This window comes from Hyperoodon ampullatus, assembly GCF_949752795.1.
Source record: "Hyperoodon ampullatus genome assembly, chromosome: 3".
NCBI classification, from domain to species: domain Eukaryota; kingdom Metazoa; phylum Chordata; class Mammalia; order Artiodactyla; family Ziphiidae; genus Hyperoodon; species Hyperoodon ampullatus.
Window position 1 is genome coordinate 38553212 of NC_136916.1, and position 15953 is coordinate 38569164.

Sequence of the window (15953 nt, forward strand, 5' to 3'; positions counted from 1 at the left end):
CATTTTTGTATTGTTCATTTCCAGTGTAAAAACTACACAAGATTTTTGTACATTAACCTTGTATCCTGTGACCTCGCTCAACTCATTTATTGGTTTTAATAAGACTTTTTTTTTTTTTTGGTGTGTGTATTCTTTAGATTTTTCTATATATGAGTGTGTCATCTGTGAATAGAGACAGAGATAGTGTTACTTCTTCCTTTCCAACCTCGATGTCTTTTATTTCTACTTCTTGCCTAATTGTCCTGGCTAGAACCTCCATTGCAGTGTTGAATAGAAGGGGTGAGAGCAGATCTCTTTATCTTGTTGCTGATTGTAGGGGAAACATTCAGTCTTTCACCATTAAGCATGATATTAGTTGTGAGTTTTTCATAGATATTCTATATCAGGTGAGAAAGTTCCCTTTTACTCCTGGTTTGTTGATTGTTTTATCATGAAGGGGTTTTTTACCAAATGCTTTTTCTATGGCTATTGAGTTGATCATAGGTAGTGATTTTCCTTCTGAATAGTTTTAAGAAGGGCCTCCTGCCAGTAGCTATGTCTGACTCTAGTCCCAACTTAGGTATCAACATACCTGGTAGGGGAGATATCTGGCTGCTTTTTTTTTTTTTTTCCCCTGTGTCTAGTCTGACTAGAACACTATAATTAAAATTATTATTATTATTTTTTGTGAATAGGTAATACCTGCACACGATAAAAGAGAATCATTTAGGAAAAAGTCAACCATGACAAGCAAGTCTCTTCCCACCCTGACATCCTGCTTCCCTTCCCCTTTAGCAACCACTATGCTCATTTCCTGGAATATTGAGGTGCTTTCCTGCTACAAGGGCAGAGGTGAATAGTTGCCCCAGAGACTTTATGGCCTGAAAATCCTCAAGTATTTTCTATGTGGCCCTTTACAGAAAAAGTATGCTGATGCCTTTTTTTTTTTTTTTAGTCTCTTACCATTTCAAAGGATGCTGCTATGATATACTATGATATCATTGTGTATATGTCACTTTATACGTGTGAGTTTTGGTAGAGTGAATTCCTATAAGTGGAATTGCTAGGTCTTACTGTCTCAGCATTTGTCATTTTCATAGATACTACCACACAGCTCTCTTGATAACTTGAACCAGTTTACATTTTCTCCCTTGAGCCTGTTCCCGTAGCCTCGCACTAACAGTGCGCTAATAATCTGATACTTGCCAATCTGATAAGTGAAACATGGTACTCGTAATTTGCGTTTTTCTTATTATGAATAAGGTTTAGCATATTTTCTGAAGCCAACAGTTAAAAAATCAAAAAGCAAAGAACAAACAACTCCTTCTGAGCCCTTTCTAGCCCAGTCGACTCAGGACTCAGGGCCTGGTCACCAACACCACGCAGGATGCCGGGCGTGGCCGGAGCTGGAGTGGGTGGCCGCGGAGCCCTCGGTTCCCCCGAGTCCCCTCCCAGCCGCGGAGCCCCGCCCCGAGTCCGCCTCTGGCGGGCCTGGGCGGAGCACGTGGCCCAGTGGGAGGTGCTGCGCTGCCTGATTTATTCCCGTCCAAGAGAAGGAGTGAGAACCGGCGGGTCTGAACAGCCCAAGGGCCGGGTGTCGGGCCCGCATCTCCACACCATGCCGTGTCCCCGTCTGCTGGCCGCGCTCTGCGGCGCGCTCCTCTGCGCCTCGGGACTCTTCGCCTTCTCCGGTGAGTCGATCGCGCCGCCCTCTCGCCCTCGCCCCTCCTCTCCGCGCCGCTCGGAAGTTCGCCGCCGCGCCCTCCCTCTACTTCCACTGTTTACAAACTCGGTCAAAGAGCCGGCGCCTAGCGGAGGGGCGACCTCTCCGGCTGCGCCCGGGAGGGAGGCGGGGATGCTCTCGGCCTCTCCTGCTGTCTCCGCGCCGGAGGGCTTTTGGCCGGTGATAGAGGCTTGAGCGCTGGGCGGGGACTCGGGACACTGGGTGACAGCCCAGCCTCCCCCAGGGATATGGCTTACACAGAACAAAGGAATCCGCTGTGTTGGGCCTCTCTTTTCCCATCTGTAAAATGAGGCCATTGAACTGTGTATGACTCGCGCGCTCCTTCCACCAGGAAGTTTCTAGGACTCTTGTATTGATAAGTCTTCTCCAGCCAACTTTCCCTGGTAACTCCCTTCCCAGCCCTGGCGGCTGGTCAGTTCACTGGAATTTTATCCTCTGTTTAAAAGTAGGTGTCTGGTCAGATAAGCGAAGGGCTGGGGAGTCGGTGGAATGGAAGGGCCTCCAGCTGGGACCCAAGAGGGGGCAAGGAGCCTGGGGAGGGACTCGGAAAAGGGCTCCCTCCTGAGGTGGCGGCTCCTGACTACCCCCCTCCCCCTGCGGCCTCGGGCTGCTGCTTTATCTTCCTTGGTCCTCCTCCCCCCGCCTAGGACGCATCCTGCTGGCAGCTGGGCCTCCAGCAGGGTGGTCATGGGGATGCCTTATTCGCTTCACAGTGGGCTGAGGAAAGGGTGCCCACGGGGGTGGGGGGAGATGACAAAGACTCTTCAGGCACCCCCTCCATCATTTTCTCATAGAAATAGGATTGGCTGAAGTAAGTTGGGCGGGGGTGGGTCCCAGATGAACCCTGGCTCTGCCATCCGGTGCCAGTCTGACCCCCAGGCCAGGAGTGGAAGCCTAAGGCCACTCCAAGCTCCCCCGAGACATGGAGAGCTGGCTGGGTCTTAAAAGTCCCTTGCCACTCCTCTCTGGCCCCAGAGCTTGAGCCCTGGCAAAATGTCCCTGGGGAAATCTCCCAAAGAGGGTAGGACCCTGAAATCCCAAAGGCGGTTTTGCGGAGAGTGACCTGGCTTTGTGGGAAGGGGGAAGTACCACAGCTGCAGTGCGCAGGTGAGTCAGGCAAGGGCCTGCCAGGTAGGGGAGACCTTTCCCTTTCCCGTTTTCCCGCTCACCTGCTTTGCCCTGGAGCAGTACAGGGAGAGGGCACTTGGAGGGGGAGAGAGGGGAGCTGGACCTTGCCTGGTCGGGAGCCCAGGGCTCTGGCCATTCTCAAGCCTCTGCCGTGGCAGTGCCCACCGCCTGTCAGGTCAGGGAGGGGATTAACCTGCTATTTAAAGCCAATGACTAATAGCTCATTGGGAGCCGCCTTAAGCTCCTGAGGCCCACGCTGAGGTGGAACTCTGAGGCCTCCCTCACTCATTAACAGTGTTCCCTTCTCTGGAGCCCCGGCCCAGGTCTCTGGGGCTTTGGGATCTCAGGAGGACCTCCAGCCTGGGATGACTTGACTCTGCAGGGAGGAGAAAAGATGTCTCATGTTTTACCTCAAATGACGGGTTTGGGTGTGGGGTCTGAGGCAGCCCTTCTGGGATGCTAAGGTCAGCTAGAAGGTGCTCCGCAGGCCTGGCTGACCTAGTGGGCTGAAGTTCACTCGAGTCAAGGGATTGGGTACAGGCTAACAGTGCACATCTGTCAGCCAGGCCCCCAGCCAGAAGCTGTGATGTCCTGTCTAGCCCTCTTCCCACCTCTAGTCGTTGTCCAGTTTTTCTCAAATCTGTCCTTCTTCCTCACCCCTTCGCCTGACTTCCTGTCTTACCAGGAGGCCTGTGACAGCCTCCTTGATGCTCTCCTGGTTTCCTACCTCACCTGCTCCCGGCATAGTTCCACACAGAGCCAGAGGGATCTTTGTGTAGCTACAGGATGCCTCCCCACCCTGGGCAGCGCGTCCACATCTCTGCAGATGGCCTTTGCTTGACATTCTCCATCCCCAACTAAGAAATGGCTTCCCCACTCCCACCTCATGCTTGAGAATCTCTGATTTTTTTTTCCTGGTGGACAATGGTGGGGAGACTAAAGGAAGGTTAAGAGCCCTTGTTCTGCAGGATGAAAAGTCTAAACTTGTCCTTCTTGAGTTCCTACCAGTCTCCCTTTTCAGCGATGTCTTAGTGTTCTCCAGCATACCATGTCCTCTGTGCTTCTGCTTTTCTGAAGAAAGTTCTTTCCTCATTCCCCAGCCCGACAACCTCCCAGTCTGACTTTTTTTTTTTTTTTTTGGCCATGCCACAGGGCATGTGGGATCTTAGTTCCCTGACCAGAGATCGAACCTGTGCCTCCTGCATTGGAAGCACAGAGTCTTAACCACTGGATGGGAAGTCCCTCCCTCTCTGACTTTTTTTTTTTTTTTTTGCGGTACGCGGGCCTCTCACTGTTGTGGCCTCTCCCGCTGCGGAGAACAGGCTCTGGACGCGCAGGCTCAGCGGCCATGGCTCACGGGCCCAGCCGCTCCGCGGCATGTGGGATCTTCCCAGACCGGGGCACGAACCCGGGTCCCCTGCATCGGCAGGCGGACTCTCAACCACTGCGCCACCAGGGAAGCCCCTCTCTGACTTTTAAACTAGCTCAAATGTCCTCACCTCTGAAACTTCCTGCTCCCTGGCAGAAACCATCCTCTGCTGGCCCCTCATGCAGGCTTCTGTCAGAGCTCATGGTCCCTCTTCATTACGTCGTGACTTGTCTGCCTCTTTCCTCTGGCTTCTTGAGGCCTAGACTGCATTTGATTTCTCTGTCTCAGGGGCCCAGGACGTACATGGTAGTTGGCCCCCAGATATTTACTCAGTGATCGACTTGTTCCTGACTCAGAACTGTCATTGCAGGTGACTTCTGTGACTCCAGCCAGTGCCTGAATGGTGGGACCTGCTTGTTGGACCAGGACAGAAAACCCCCCTTCCACTGCCTCTGCCCTGAAGGCTTCACGGGCCTCATATGCAACGAGACTGAGAGAGGTACCCGCCCTGGGCCATACCTGCCGCTTCCCACTGGCTCCCAGTTGCAGCCCAGGCTGCTGGGCTGAGCTCCTCCCGAAGTGGACACTGGTCCCCAGCACCCCTCCTGTTGCCCGCCAGCTTTTCCCTGGAAACTCCCAGGCCACTTGGAAAGCTGGGTGCTTCCTTCACTTGGGCTGACTCACCTACCTGTGACCCTTCTTGGCTCCAGGCTGGCCCAGGCCCCATCGGGCAGATTGGGAAGGGGGAGGGACGAGATGGTTGGGGGAGGTGGGCAGTGGGCCGAGTTTGGGTGGAGGGTCCTTTCGGGCTTGGCCCATCTGCTGCTGCCTGTCCCCAGCTCCTTCCTGATCACCTGCCCATCTCACCTGCCTCCCTCTCCCCAGGTCCCTGTTTCCCAAATCCCTGCCACAATGATGCTGAATGCCAGGTGATTGACGACTTCCACCGAGGGGATGTCTTCACCCATTACATCTGCAAGTGCCCTCATGGCTACACAGGCATCCACTGTGAGATCGGTGAGTATCTGGGGGTGCCTGTTCCAGGGGGCAGACCCTGAGCCACGGTCCTGGCAGCCCAGGCAGTGTGCTGGCCTTATTCCTGCGTCAGGGTGCATTGAGGCAGGGGACAGGGCCTCAGTTAGGCTGGGGTGGTGTGTGGGGGAGGGACGGGGGACCCTGTTGTCCCTCCCCAGGCTTCTTCCTGCCTGGCCCTCTTTCCTGGGACTGCAGGCCAGGCCTGATGTCCCTGCAGGGAAGTGAGGGTTGGTGGTAACCCCAGAGGTCGTGGGAGTGTTATTTTCTGTCACCATGAGCCAGACACACAGCATTAGGGTAAAGTCTTGGCATTTTTCTACCAAGAGGGGAAAACCAACAGATTCTTAATCTTTTGGGGCCCAGGAGGTTAGTTAATAAGGTTTGAGCCTCAGGATCTGACAGTTCTGGCCCAGGTTTGACCTCTGGCTTCATCACAGAGCTCTGGGAAGAGGGAGAGGCCTGGGCAGGCTGGGTCATCCCCTCACGGTCAGGCGCTCAGAGGCCCTGCGTGTGCAGAGGGGCTGACCCGCCTGGCCTGCTTGGTCATCCACGCGGCCACAGAACGGCGCTGGGCGGGTACCCGGCAGACCTGGCCAGCGTTGTCTGTGCACGCCGTCTCCCTCCTGGCCTGGCTGGGGTCCCTCCCAAAAACCAGGACTCTTCCTCACCTGCCGTGGGGTGGACGAGGCCATGTCTAGGCGCAGGGGTAGGGGAAGTAGGGGTGGCGGTGCCAGACATCTGCAGTCCGGTGGGTCTGTCACTGAGCACTGCGGGCAGGGGGCAGGCGGTCCTGCTGTAGGCAGATGTGGGGCTGGGCTCCAGGAGGAGGAGGGAGGGCAGGGCCAGCCCTGTGGGAGCCGGCTCCCGGGGGAGAGCAGATGAAGTGCCTGTGATGCCCTTCATCTTAGGGGAGACAGCCCCGAGGCCCTGGGCCCTGGGCCCTGGGCCCTGGGCTGAGGCCAATGTGTCTGAGATACTGGGTGGAGGAATGCGGGGGGGCGGGGTCACCAAAGCCGATGGAGCCCTGGGTGGGGCCAGGTGGGCCCACTAATTACCGTGCTGGGAGCCCAGGTAACCCTGGGTGTGCCTGAGTGGGGATTACTCATCTAGCCTCCTTCTGCTTCTCGGCCTGGGGTCTGTCCCAGGCTGGATATGGCAGCACCTGGGGCAGAAGGCAGGTGGCGACCACAAAGCTGGAGGAACACTCGCAGAGAGACCTTCGCAGCCCCTCCTTATCTGTTACATGGTGTGTTTCCTTGGAGCCCACCAGGACCCCACAGGCCCAAAGAATGCACGTTTGGGGCCCTCTGGGTGTGGGCATGGGGGCTGTGAGGACAGAGCAGAGCAGACCTGGGTTCAGGTCTCTGCTCAGCCAGTGGCCGGCTCTGATCTCGGTGTGTGGCCTCCCTTGTGCCTCACTCTCCCTGCGAGAATGTCAGACACCGAGCTCGGCGTGAGCCTGGGGTGTTGGAATAAGAGTGGATCTGTCCCGGCTTCTCTGCTTGGGAGCTGAGCCCCAGGCACACAGGCTCGGCCCCCAAGGACCACATCGCTTGGCCAGGGGCAGCTTCCTAGATGGCTGGGTCAGGACCAGTAGCTAGAAGGGGCAAAGGGTATGAGGGCAAACAGAATGGCACTCACACCCCATCCAGAAAACTCCTGCCAGTGGGATTCTAGAGAACTCCAGGCAGATGTGCTTCTTGCTTTATGTGCAGTACGAGTACTGTTCACTGCTGTCTGAGGCGTCGCTTCTTCCGAAGCCATCCTCCTAGGGGAGCCAGGGACCGGGCTGGGTGTGGCGGTCCTCCTGATGGGGCGGGGGCATGAAGGAAGAGGAGGCCACGCTGCTATTCGCTCAGCAGCCCACCACCCCCCTCGAATAATTGCTGCTCCATATCCTGTAAAAACGAGACCACCTCCTGCAGCCTGGTGGGGGACACCAGCTGCCAGTCATGGCAGTACCATGAGTGCCCGCCTGCCCTAGAACCTTCTGGCAGCCCAGGGTCCCAATCCCCAGTGACTCTGCCTGGCCCCTCTCTTCCTCACTGTGCACCTTGTCTTGGTACCTCCTCCTTGGCCCTCATTGTCCCTTCATGGTCTCTGCTCTGGGTCCCTGGCAGAGCCCACACTGTCTTGTTCTTGTGTCCTCTGGGCCCCGCCTGCTCGGGCGGCCCTCTGACTGCCCCCTCCCCCCTCAGTCTGCACCTCGCCGCTGGGCATGGAGACGGGCGCTATTGCCGACTCCCAGATCTCCGCCTCGTCCATGCACTTGGGTTTCATGGGTTTGCAGCGCTGGGCCCCGTATCTGGCCCGCCTGCACCTCACAGGCATTGTCAACGCATGGACATCCAGCAACTACGACAGAAACCCCTGGATCCAGGTATGGAAGGGACGGCTCAGGGGTGCGTAGTGTGATGGGAATGGAGAAGGCGGGATGAGTGCGCTTGCATTTGGGGGTCACCACGGGAGGGTTCATAACCGGGGTCCAGGTAGCATGGTAGCAGGTTCCCACGGGTGAAGTATCTTTAAGTAGAGGGCAGCTTTGGGGGGCCTGGAGTGCGTGGGCAGGATGAGAGGGAGTGAATACTAGGCTGTAGAGGGGCTCTTTGCACTGTACGAGGCCTCTGGAAGCTTGTCCCTGTGTGCTTCCCTGAGCACTGGGCCCAAAGCCTGGAGAGGGCCAGATGAGAAAGCCGCCCTTATTTGTCCTGCTTGGGTTGTTCTCCTTCTGGGCTGGGGGAGTGATGGGGGTGAAAAGAACCTGGGAGATAGGGGTTCTGTCGTTCCTGTCCTGGTCCAGGTGAACCTGATGCGGAAGATGCAGGTGACGGGCGTGGTGACGCAGGGTGCTAGCCGCGCAGGCAGTGCCGAGTACCTGAAGACTTTCAAGGTGGCCTACAGCACCAATGGGCGCAAGTTCCAGTTCATTCAGGGTGCAGGGGAGTCAGGAGATAAGGTGAGGTTTGTTGTGAGCCCTAAGGAAGGGCTGTGGTCAGCAACCCCTGGGGCCCCAGCACTGTTTGAGGGCCCCCAATGAGGTGAGGGTGCCCTGGGTGATTGGCCATGAGGTGGGTTTTCAGGTGTATCTTGGTTTGAAGAATTTGGGAAACCCAGATTGTGCCCATGCTCTGTGGTTAAAAATAATAGCCCCACTTTATAGATAAGAATAGTGAGACTCAAAAAGGTTCAGTGACTTGTTGAGGGTGGCGGTAGTGGTGGATATGGGATGCATTCAGAGCCGTCAGGGATACCATGTACAGTCATACAGGTTGTATACTGCTCAAGGGTGTCATTACTAAGTCGGCACCATTCACGTCATGTTTGTGTACTTCCATCTGTGGGAAAATTGTTATAAAAAAGTCTTTTGAGAAAGGAGTAGCTTTTCCTAATTTGCACAGAGGCACCCTATAGATCATAGGTGGCCCTGTGCGAAAGACGGGGGTTTATGCCCAGGCCCCATGGTGACCAAGGAAGATCTGAAAAGGGGAATCTGTGTTGAGGGCTGTGAGGTGGCCAGAGGAAGGGCTGAGCCCCTCCTGGCTCTGCTAAGCCCACCTGTGCCTCCAGGCCCAAAGAGGAAGGGGAGACCACCCCAGGAAGTGGGACTGCCCACACTGACCCACTCCTCCAATCTGCCTCTTCCCTCCTAGATATTTATGGGTAATGTGGACAACAACGGCCTGAAGGTCAACCTGTTTGAAACCCCTCTGGAGGTGCAGTATGTGAGACTGGTGCCCGTGATCTGCCACCGGGGCTGCACCCTTCGCTTTGAGCTCCTTGGCTGTGAGTTGAATGGTGAGTGCTGGAGGCTCTGTAATCCTCGGAGATGGCTTTCCCTGCCCCCTCTTTTCTCAGCCAAGCTGAGCTGAGTAGGGTGGCAGCAAGGCCCAGGAACCTGGGCTGTCACAGGAGATGGCCACAAGAGGGATCACCTGGCCATCAGCAGTCCTGCCCAGGTGTTTGCTCTTTGCTGGTTGGTAGAGGAAAAAAGACACCACTTCAATTTTCAAAATATTTTCACTTACTCTGATTGGTTCCTTGAGCTTCTAGAACATGTAGCGTTAGTTCTGTTTTGCAGATGTCAGTTCCACGAGGGCAAGGAGTTTGTTTTGTTCACTGCTACGTTCCCAATGCCTAGAACAGAGCTTGGCTCATAGGCACTCAATAAATATTGATGGATGAGTGAGTGAATGAATGAATGAGGAAAATGAGGCCCAGATAAATTGTTTATTAGGGACACACAGCTGGTAGGTATTAAAAGTTGGTCTGAATCCCTGGGCTTCTGACACCTACCCATCCACTGTTTCTTCCCCCAAACCTGTAGCCTGCATTCAAGAGAAACATGGGGACTTCTAGGGTCATAGGGCTGGAGATGGTGCTTTTTTTTAAAGATTTTTTTTGATGAGGACAATTCTTAAAGTTTTTATTGATTTTGTTACAATATTGCTTCTGTTTTATGTTTTGGTTTTTTGGCTGAGAGGCATATGGGATCTTAGCTCCCTGACCAAGGATTGAACCTGCACCCCCTGCACTGGAAGATGAAGTCTTAACCACTGGACCTCCAGGGAAGTCCCCTGGGGATGGTGATTCTTGTTGCTCTTTCTGGAGAGATTCTCAGATGGAGGAATGGGGGACCAGAAGGGGATAGGTTTCTGCCGAGACATAAAAAATCTCACCACTGGAGAGATCAGGGTGCAGAGGTTGGGCTGAGGGCCTTGTCTCTGCCCAGCTCAGCCCAGCCCTTGCCTTCTCTGAGGTCTGGATATTTCCCTCTTTTCGCAGCCACAGTGCCACCTGCTGGCCACCGGCAGAACTGTAGGGCTCACTAGGCAGAGCTGCAGAGCAGAGGTGGCTGTCTGTCTTTCTCGTCTTAACCCAAGACCCACCCTCTGCTCCCCCTTCCACCCTCTGTGGCACCTCTTTCTGTTATCCCGTTTTAGTTACTGCCCAATACCACTCAGAGCTCAGTTCAGTGACTGTCTGGGTTTAGTCTTTTTTTAAAGTATGAACTTGAGCCAGCATATTCTTGCTCCCAGGGTCACTGCTTTTTGAGCCTAATTGTTCTTTTTTTTAATATTTATTTATTTAGGCTGCACCAGGTCTTAGTTGTGGCATGTGGGATCCTTAATTGCAGGATGCATGTGGGATCTAGTTCCCCGACCAGGGATCGAATCCAGGCCCCCTGCATGGGGAGCGTGGAGTCTTAACCACTGGACCACCAGGGAAGTCCCCCAAGCCTAACTGTTTTAAGTGGGGAGTTAAAGACTTTGCCTTTTGCTAAAAGGAAATTCAGGCAATTGGTAAAGGACATAGACAGTTCTGGCCCCACCCCCACCCCGGGCTCCTCTCCCTGGAGTCCCTCACTACTCACTGTCATAGTCTGAAGCCTTTGGCTAATTGCCGGCCTAGGCCTGTCACAGCCAGTTACCTCCAAGGCCAAGAGAGGGTGAGTCTGGCGAGCTGAGGAAGTGAAGTTTTTCTGTCTGCTTCCCTCAAGGACTGGACCATCTCCTTTCCCTTGTAGGCATTCCAGTCACCTGGAGAGAGTGTTGGTGTGTGCCTGTGTGCACATGCGTGGGGCTGAGGTCTGGGCATTTCTGGGCATGGCCTGCACCAGGATTCCTCTTCACCAGCAGGCAAGGTGTCCTTGGTGAATTGATTAGTTATTTAACTCCGTAGACATTTATTAAGATATTTATTAAGCTCCTTCTGAGTGCCTGGCTCTAGGGAGCAATATAGGTGAGATCCCTGATCTCATGGAAATTGCATTCTAATGAGGGAGGCTGATGTGAGACAAGGAGCAAATAAATGAAAGGTCAGATAGCAGCAAGAACTATGAAGGAAACATTAGAGGGAGATGTGATGAGGGTGACTTGGGGTGAAGAGAGGGAGCGGCATGGGGACTGCTGTGTTGGGATGGCGTTTGAGCAGAGGCTTGAATGATGGAGATCAAGCCGTGTGAAGAACTTGGAAAGGGCATCCCAGGCAACGAATTGACACATGCGAAGGCCCTGGATAGAAGGGAGGCCAATGGAGCTGGAGCCTAGAGAATGAGGGGTAGCTTGGTGGGTGATGAGGCTGGAGAGGTGGGCAGAGATGGACCAGGCAGGGGCCACGTAGACCATTTTAAGGATTCAGGTTTTTATCCTGAGAACAAGGGGCAGCCATTGTGGAGGGAGTGCTAATAGGACACGATTAGAGTTGGGTCTAGAAGAGATCCCTGAGGCTGTATAGGGAGAATGGGGGCAGAGGGCCATTGTGAGTGAGGGAAGAGACATGGGGGAAGATAAGGTGGCTTGGATCAGGGTGGTGGAGTCAATGGATTGGGGAGATTAGAGCCTTCTACTAAAGTGAGCTCCATGGACCAGCAGGATGAGCATCACCTGGGAGCTTGTAGAAATGCAAACTCCCAGCCCCACCCTTGACTTTCTGAGACAGAATCCTCATATTAACAAGGTCCCCAGGTGATCTTTGAGAAGCACTGCTCTGGTACCTCATTTTATAGATGGGGAGTCTGAGGACCAGAGAGGGGAGGGACTTCCCAGGGTCACGTAGCGAGTGGTGGAGCTGAGAGTCCTGCTCTCGGCTTGGTGCCCTGCCAGTGCATTTTATGTGGAAGGCTGTCTGACATGCTTTAAGTGATGGGGGCATGAACTGCTGGAAGCAGATGATCTGTAGAAGGGGCCACCGTGGGCAAATGATGCCTTGGCGTCCTCTGCAGAGTGCTCCAGCCTTGGGCGGGTCTCATGGCCCTCCAGGTCTGGAGCCGTGGGATGAGCCACCTCCCAGCCCAGCAGCCTCTCTTTGTGGGAGCAGGGTGGAGGTTACCTGGTGCACCACCGTCACGAGGAGACGGTACGATTGGTCGGCACCAGCACACTCTGGAGGCAAATGTCTTTAGTGGCAAGGGAGCGGGCGTGTGGGGAAACAGTGAGGTAAAGCACTGGGTACCATAGTCAGCTCCCAGATGGAGCCATGACTTTCCAAGCCCACTCTCCCACTCCTGATTTTGCAAAGGGACAGGCAGTTGTGCAGTGGTGATTCTGCCACGTGTGAGACACGCCCATCGTTCTTTTGGGAGTTTTATCTCCTGCCTGTTCCCAACTGTTCTGGCCGCCTGCAGGTGCAGAACAGCCCGGCACATTCCTGAGTGTTTGGAGCAGGCCTGAGTGAAACCAAGGCCAGCTTCTCAGGTAACCCTCCCAGGCCTCTCTGACAGCATGCCGGGTAGTGAGTGTGTGAAGGCCCTCTGGGAGGGGCTGTGGGGCAGGGATACAGGGTTGTTCCTGAGCCCCAGGAATTCTGACTTTTCGGCTTCCACCTGCTAGAGAGCAGGAATATTGTCCTGCTCGTCGCTGGGTCACCACCAGGCAGGCCTTCACGGCTCTGGGTGGGTGCAGGAATGGTGGAGATAGTGTCACAGTGTGACATGGTGATTAGGAGTGTGTGTGTGTGTGTGTGTGAGAGAGAGAGAGAGACTTGGGCACGATGCTTAATGTCTCTCAGCCTCAGTTTTCTCATCTGTGGAATGGGGTTACTAATATCCTCTTCGTTCCGGTTTTTGTGTGGTAGATTAAATGACTAAGTCAGCACTGAGTCAGTGAGATGGTTGTTATTAGCACTCTTGACGGTTATCCCATGACTCAGCAGTGTGAATAGCAGCTGTACTGTAGGAGTGACAGAGGAAGTGCTGTGAGTCCAGAGGAGGGAGAAGTCCCACCCAAGTGAGGTGGTCAGGGCAGGCTTCTTGGAGGAGGTGTCCCATGAGTCAGGCCTTGAAACAGGGTGGAGGTTGTGGATCCGGGCCTTCCGTGGTGCAGAGGGAGAAGAGCGGTGGGTGATCTGTGCAGAGCAAGTGAGGGGCGCGGGGTGGGAGCTGAGCTGAGGAGTGGGTGGGGCTGTCAGTAAGCAAATAGAACAGTTGGCCCTAAAAGGTGGAAGGATCTTCCTCTGTTGTCCAAGAGGATGCCAGAGGTCGGTCAGGAGCCACAGAGTTCTTTCCCCTTCACCACCTCATGCTCACACCCCTGGGAGGCTGTGGACCCCAGATCTCGGTGACAGCACCCCCCTTGTTGGCAGGATGCGCCGAACCCCTAGGCCTGAAGGACAACACCATCCCCAACAAGCAGATCACAGCCTCCAGCTTCTACAAAACCTGGGGCCTCAGTGCCTTTAGCTGGTATCCCTCCTATGCGCGGCTGGATAATCAGGGCAAGTTCAACGCCTGGACCGCCCGGACCAACAGTGCCTCTGAGTGGCTGCAGGTGGGTCAGGCTCCCCCTGGGGTGCAGGGCTGGAGTAGACTGGCGTTGGGTGGGTTTGGGTGGGGCTGTTGGATCTATGACCCTGGCCCAACCCAGGCTTCTGCTCCCCGAGAGGGAGTTTCTGCACGGCCTTTTTTGTGGTCGCTTTGCTCCTTCCTCTCATATCCCCACCTTTCTCCTGATTCTGTAACTCCAGAGGAGGGGATGGTGGGGGAGCTCAGTGCTGCTTCCACCAAGGCCACCAGCCCCAGGTGGTGAGTGTGTGTGTGTGTGTGTGTGAGTGTGTGTGTGTGTGTGTGTGTGTGTGTGTGTAGGGGTAGGGCCACCTCTATTGGCTGCCACAAGGTGATAAGGCTGAACCCACGTACAGCAGGGCAGGATGGAGGAGGGATTTCTCTGCCTGCACTCAGAGGATGCTCTCTAACTTGCTGTCTGAGAACACACCATGTGACAGCCCTTGGATTTCATTGAAATTGGGAAGCACAGGAGAGTCATGGAAAACCAGAGCATCCACTCATTTTATAGATGACGAAACTGGGTCCCGGCAGGGTGAGGATTTGCCTGGGGCTCACCCGCTTGTTGGCAGTGAGTTGGGTTTGCAGCCTGGGTCTTGGCACTGCCTGCCCAGGGGCAGCTGGCAGGCTCCCTGGGATGGGCAGGGAACTGGGGGGCAGGAGGGGCATCTCTAGGCCCCAACAAGCACATTAGCCTGTGGGGCTGGGTTCCGTGAGGAGCTGCCTGCCTTTGGAGTCCCTCAGGACCAATGTCAGGCTGTGGACAGCCCTGCAGGGGCCTCAGGAGGAGTTCATGTCCCCATAGGCTATGGCCTCCCCTGTCCCTGTTCCTATCCTGTGAGGGGTTGGCAGTGAGTTGGCTGGAGCCCAGGCTCTGAAATCTGAGCTTCATTGCAGCAAAGTGCTTAACAGTGTCTGACAAAGTAGGTGGGATTATTTATGCCCATTTTATAGATGGAAAACTGAGGCTCTACCAAGTGAAGTAGTTTTACCAAAACTAGGTTGTATGCCCCAGTGTGTCTGCCTTTTCCCACCTTACTAGGGATGGTCCAAGCAAAGAAGATGGGGTGGATTTTTTTTTCCTGTAGATTGACCTGGGCTCTCAGAAGCGAGTGACTGGCATCATCACCCAGGGGGCCCGAGACTTTGGCCACATCCAATATGTGGCAGCCTACAAGGTGGCCTATGGTGACGATGGTGTGAACTGGACTGAGTACAGGGACCAGGGGGCCGTGGAAAGCAAGGTGAGTGTGTGTCTAGCTGTCCTTCCCTCCCCACTCCAGGGGTGCCCTGCGAATGGGATCCGGGGCCCTGAGGGGAGGAAGGCTGGCTCTGGGGCCCTCCTGACCCCCTCTCTGTCTCTAGATCTTCCCTGGCAACATGGACAATAATTCCCACAAGAAGAACATGTTTGAGGCGCCTTTCCTGGCTCGTTTTGTGCGCATCCTGCCTGTGGCCTGGCACAACCGCATCACCCTTCGCGTGGAGCTGCTGGGCTGTTAGTGGTAGGCCCGGCTGCAGTGACTGCAAGGGCCGAGGGGGCACCTGCCCCTTTCCTGGTTCTCCTGGCCTTCTGGGGACCTGCTGCCTTTTCCACCTGCCCTCCTGATTGTAGCTGCCCTGGGGGCGGGGGTTTCAGTCGTCTCTCCCTCCCTCCCTCCCTCCCTCCCCCCCCGCCACGTGCCCCTGGTGCCTATCCCTCATGCCATCCCATTTTCTTAGGCACGGTGGGAGTTGAGTAGGTCTGGGATGGACAGGGAAGGGCGAAGTAGGGCGCGTGGGTCTTCCGTAGCGCCTCTCCCACACCCCCCATTCCCAAGGCCCTGGAGGAATAGGCCCTGAGGCCCCAAGCTGGAGAGTGCTGGTCTCCTGCCCCTCAGCCCTGGGGCATGATGCTGCCACTCTGCAGCTGCCGCCTAGCCCCCCGACACTTCCCCCTCATCTCCCTGGAGACCCCTCTTGACCCTCCTCCTGAAGCTTAGAGAGAGACAGAGGCGGGTGGGGTGGGTCTGTGGAGAGATGGGGGAGGAGGTGGCTGGGCCTGGGTGACCCTCTGTGCTGGTCCTTCACCCCTGAGTACACAGGCAGCTTCCAAAATATATTTATATCACCCCCTGAACTCTCGCTGTGGTTCATCATTGCTCCGTCAAAATGGGCTTTGACTTGGGCTGGTGTCCCCACCCTGAGTCCTCTCCGAGGCCCAGCATTCTTGTGTCACCTGCCCGACTATAGAGAGGGAGGAGACTACTCGGGGGGGTCCCACTGGAGGGGCCAGGACTCTTCCCCTCAATTCTCCTCCTCCAGACCCATGCAGCCCCAGGGCCATCGCTGCTGCCAGGTGAGTGCCCGGGGCGGGGCCTGTGCAGAGGCTGTCTTCACACATGCCTTTGCTCCCTTCCCACGCCAGGAAGACAGGCAGA

At 55.4% G+C, this 15953-nt stretch overlaps 1 protein-coding gene across 2 annotated transcripts; it reads left to right on the forward strand.

The window, feature by feature from the left end:
- Positions 1 to 1540: 1540 nt before the first annotated feature.
- Positions 1541 to 15646, forward strand: MFGE8 (milk fat globule EGF and factor V/VIII domain containing; the record flags this gene model as incomplete). Of its 2 annotated transcripts, XM_079699351.1 has the most annotated exons (9): positions 1541 to 1670; positions 4591 to 4719; positions 5106 to 5237; positions 7454 to 7635; positions 8056 to 8211; positions 8906 to 9050; positions 13335 to 13519; positions 14622 to 14777; positions 14899 to 15646. In XM_079699351.1, the coding sequence occupies 9 exons, from the start codon at positions 1598 to 1600 to the stop codon at positions 15034 to 15036; spliced, it is 1296 nt and encodes a 431-aa protein (XP_079555477.1). In that variant the 3' UTR covers positions 15037 to 15646. The 2 variants fall into 2 exon arrangements, with proteins under 2 accessions (XP_079555477.1, XP_079555478.1); XM_079699352.1 differs by lacking the exon at positions 4591 to 4719 and having other exon boundaries at positions 1598 to 1670.
- Between the last annotated feature and the right edge of the window lie 307 nt (positions 15647 to 15953).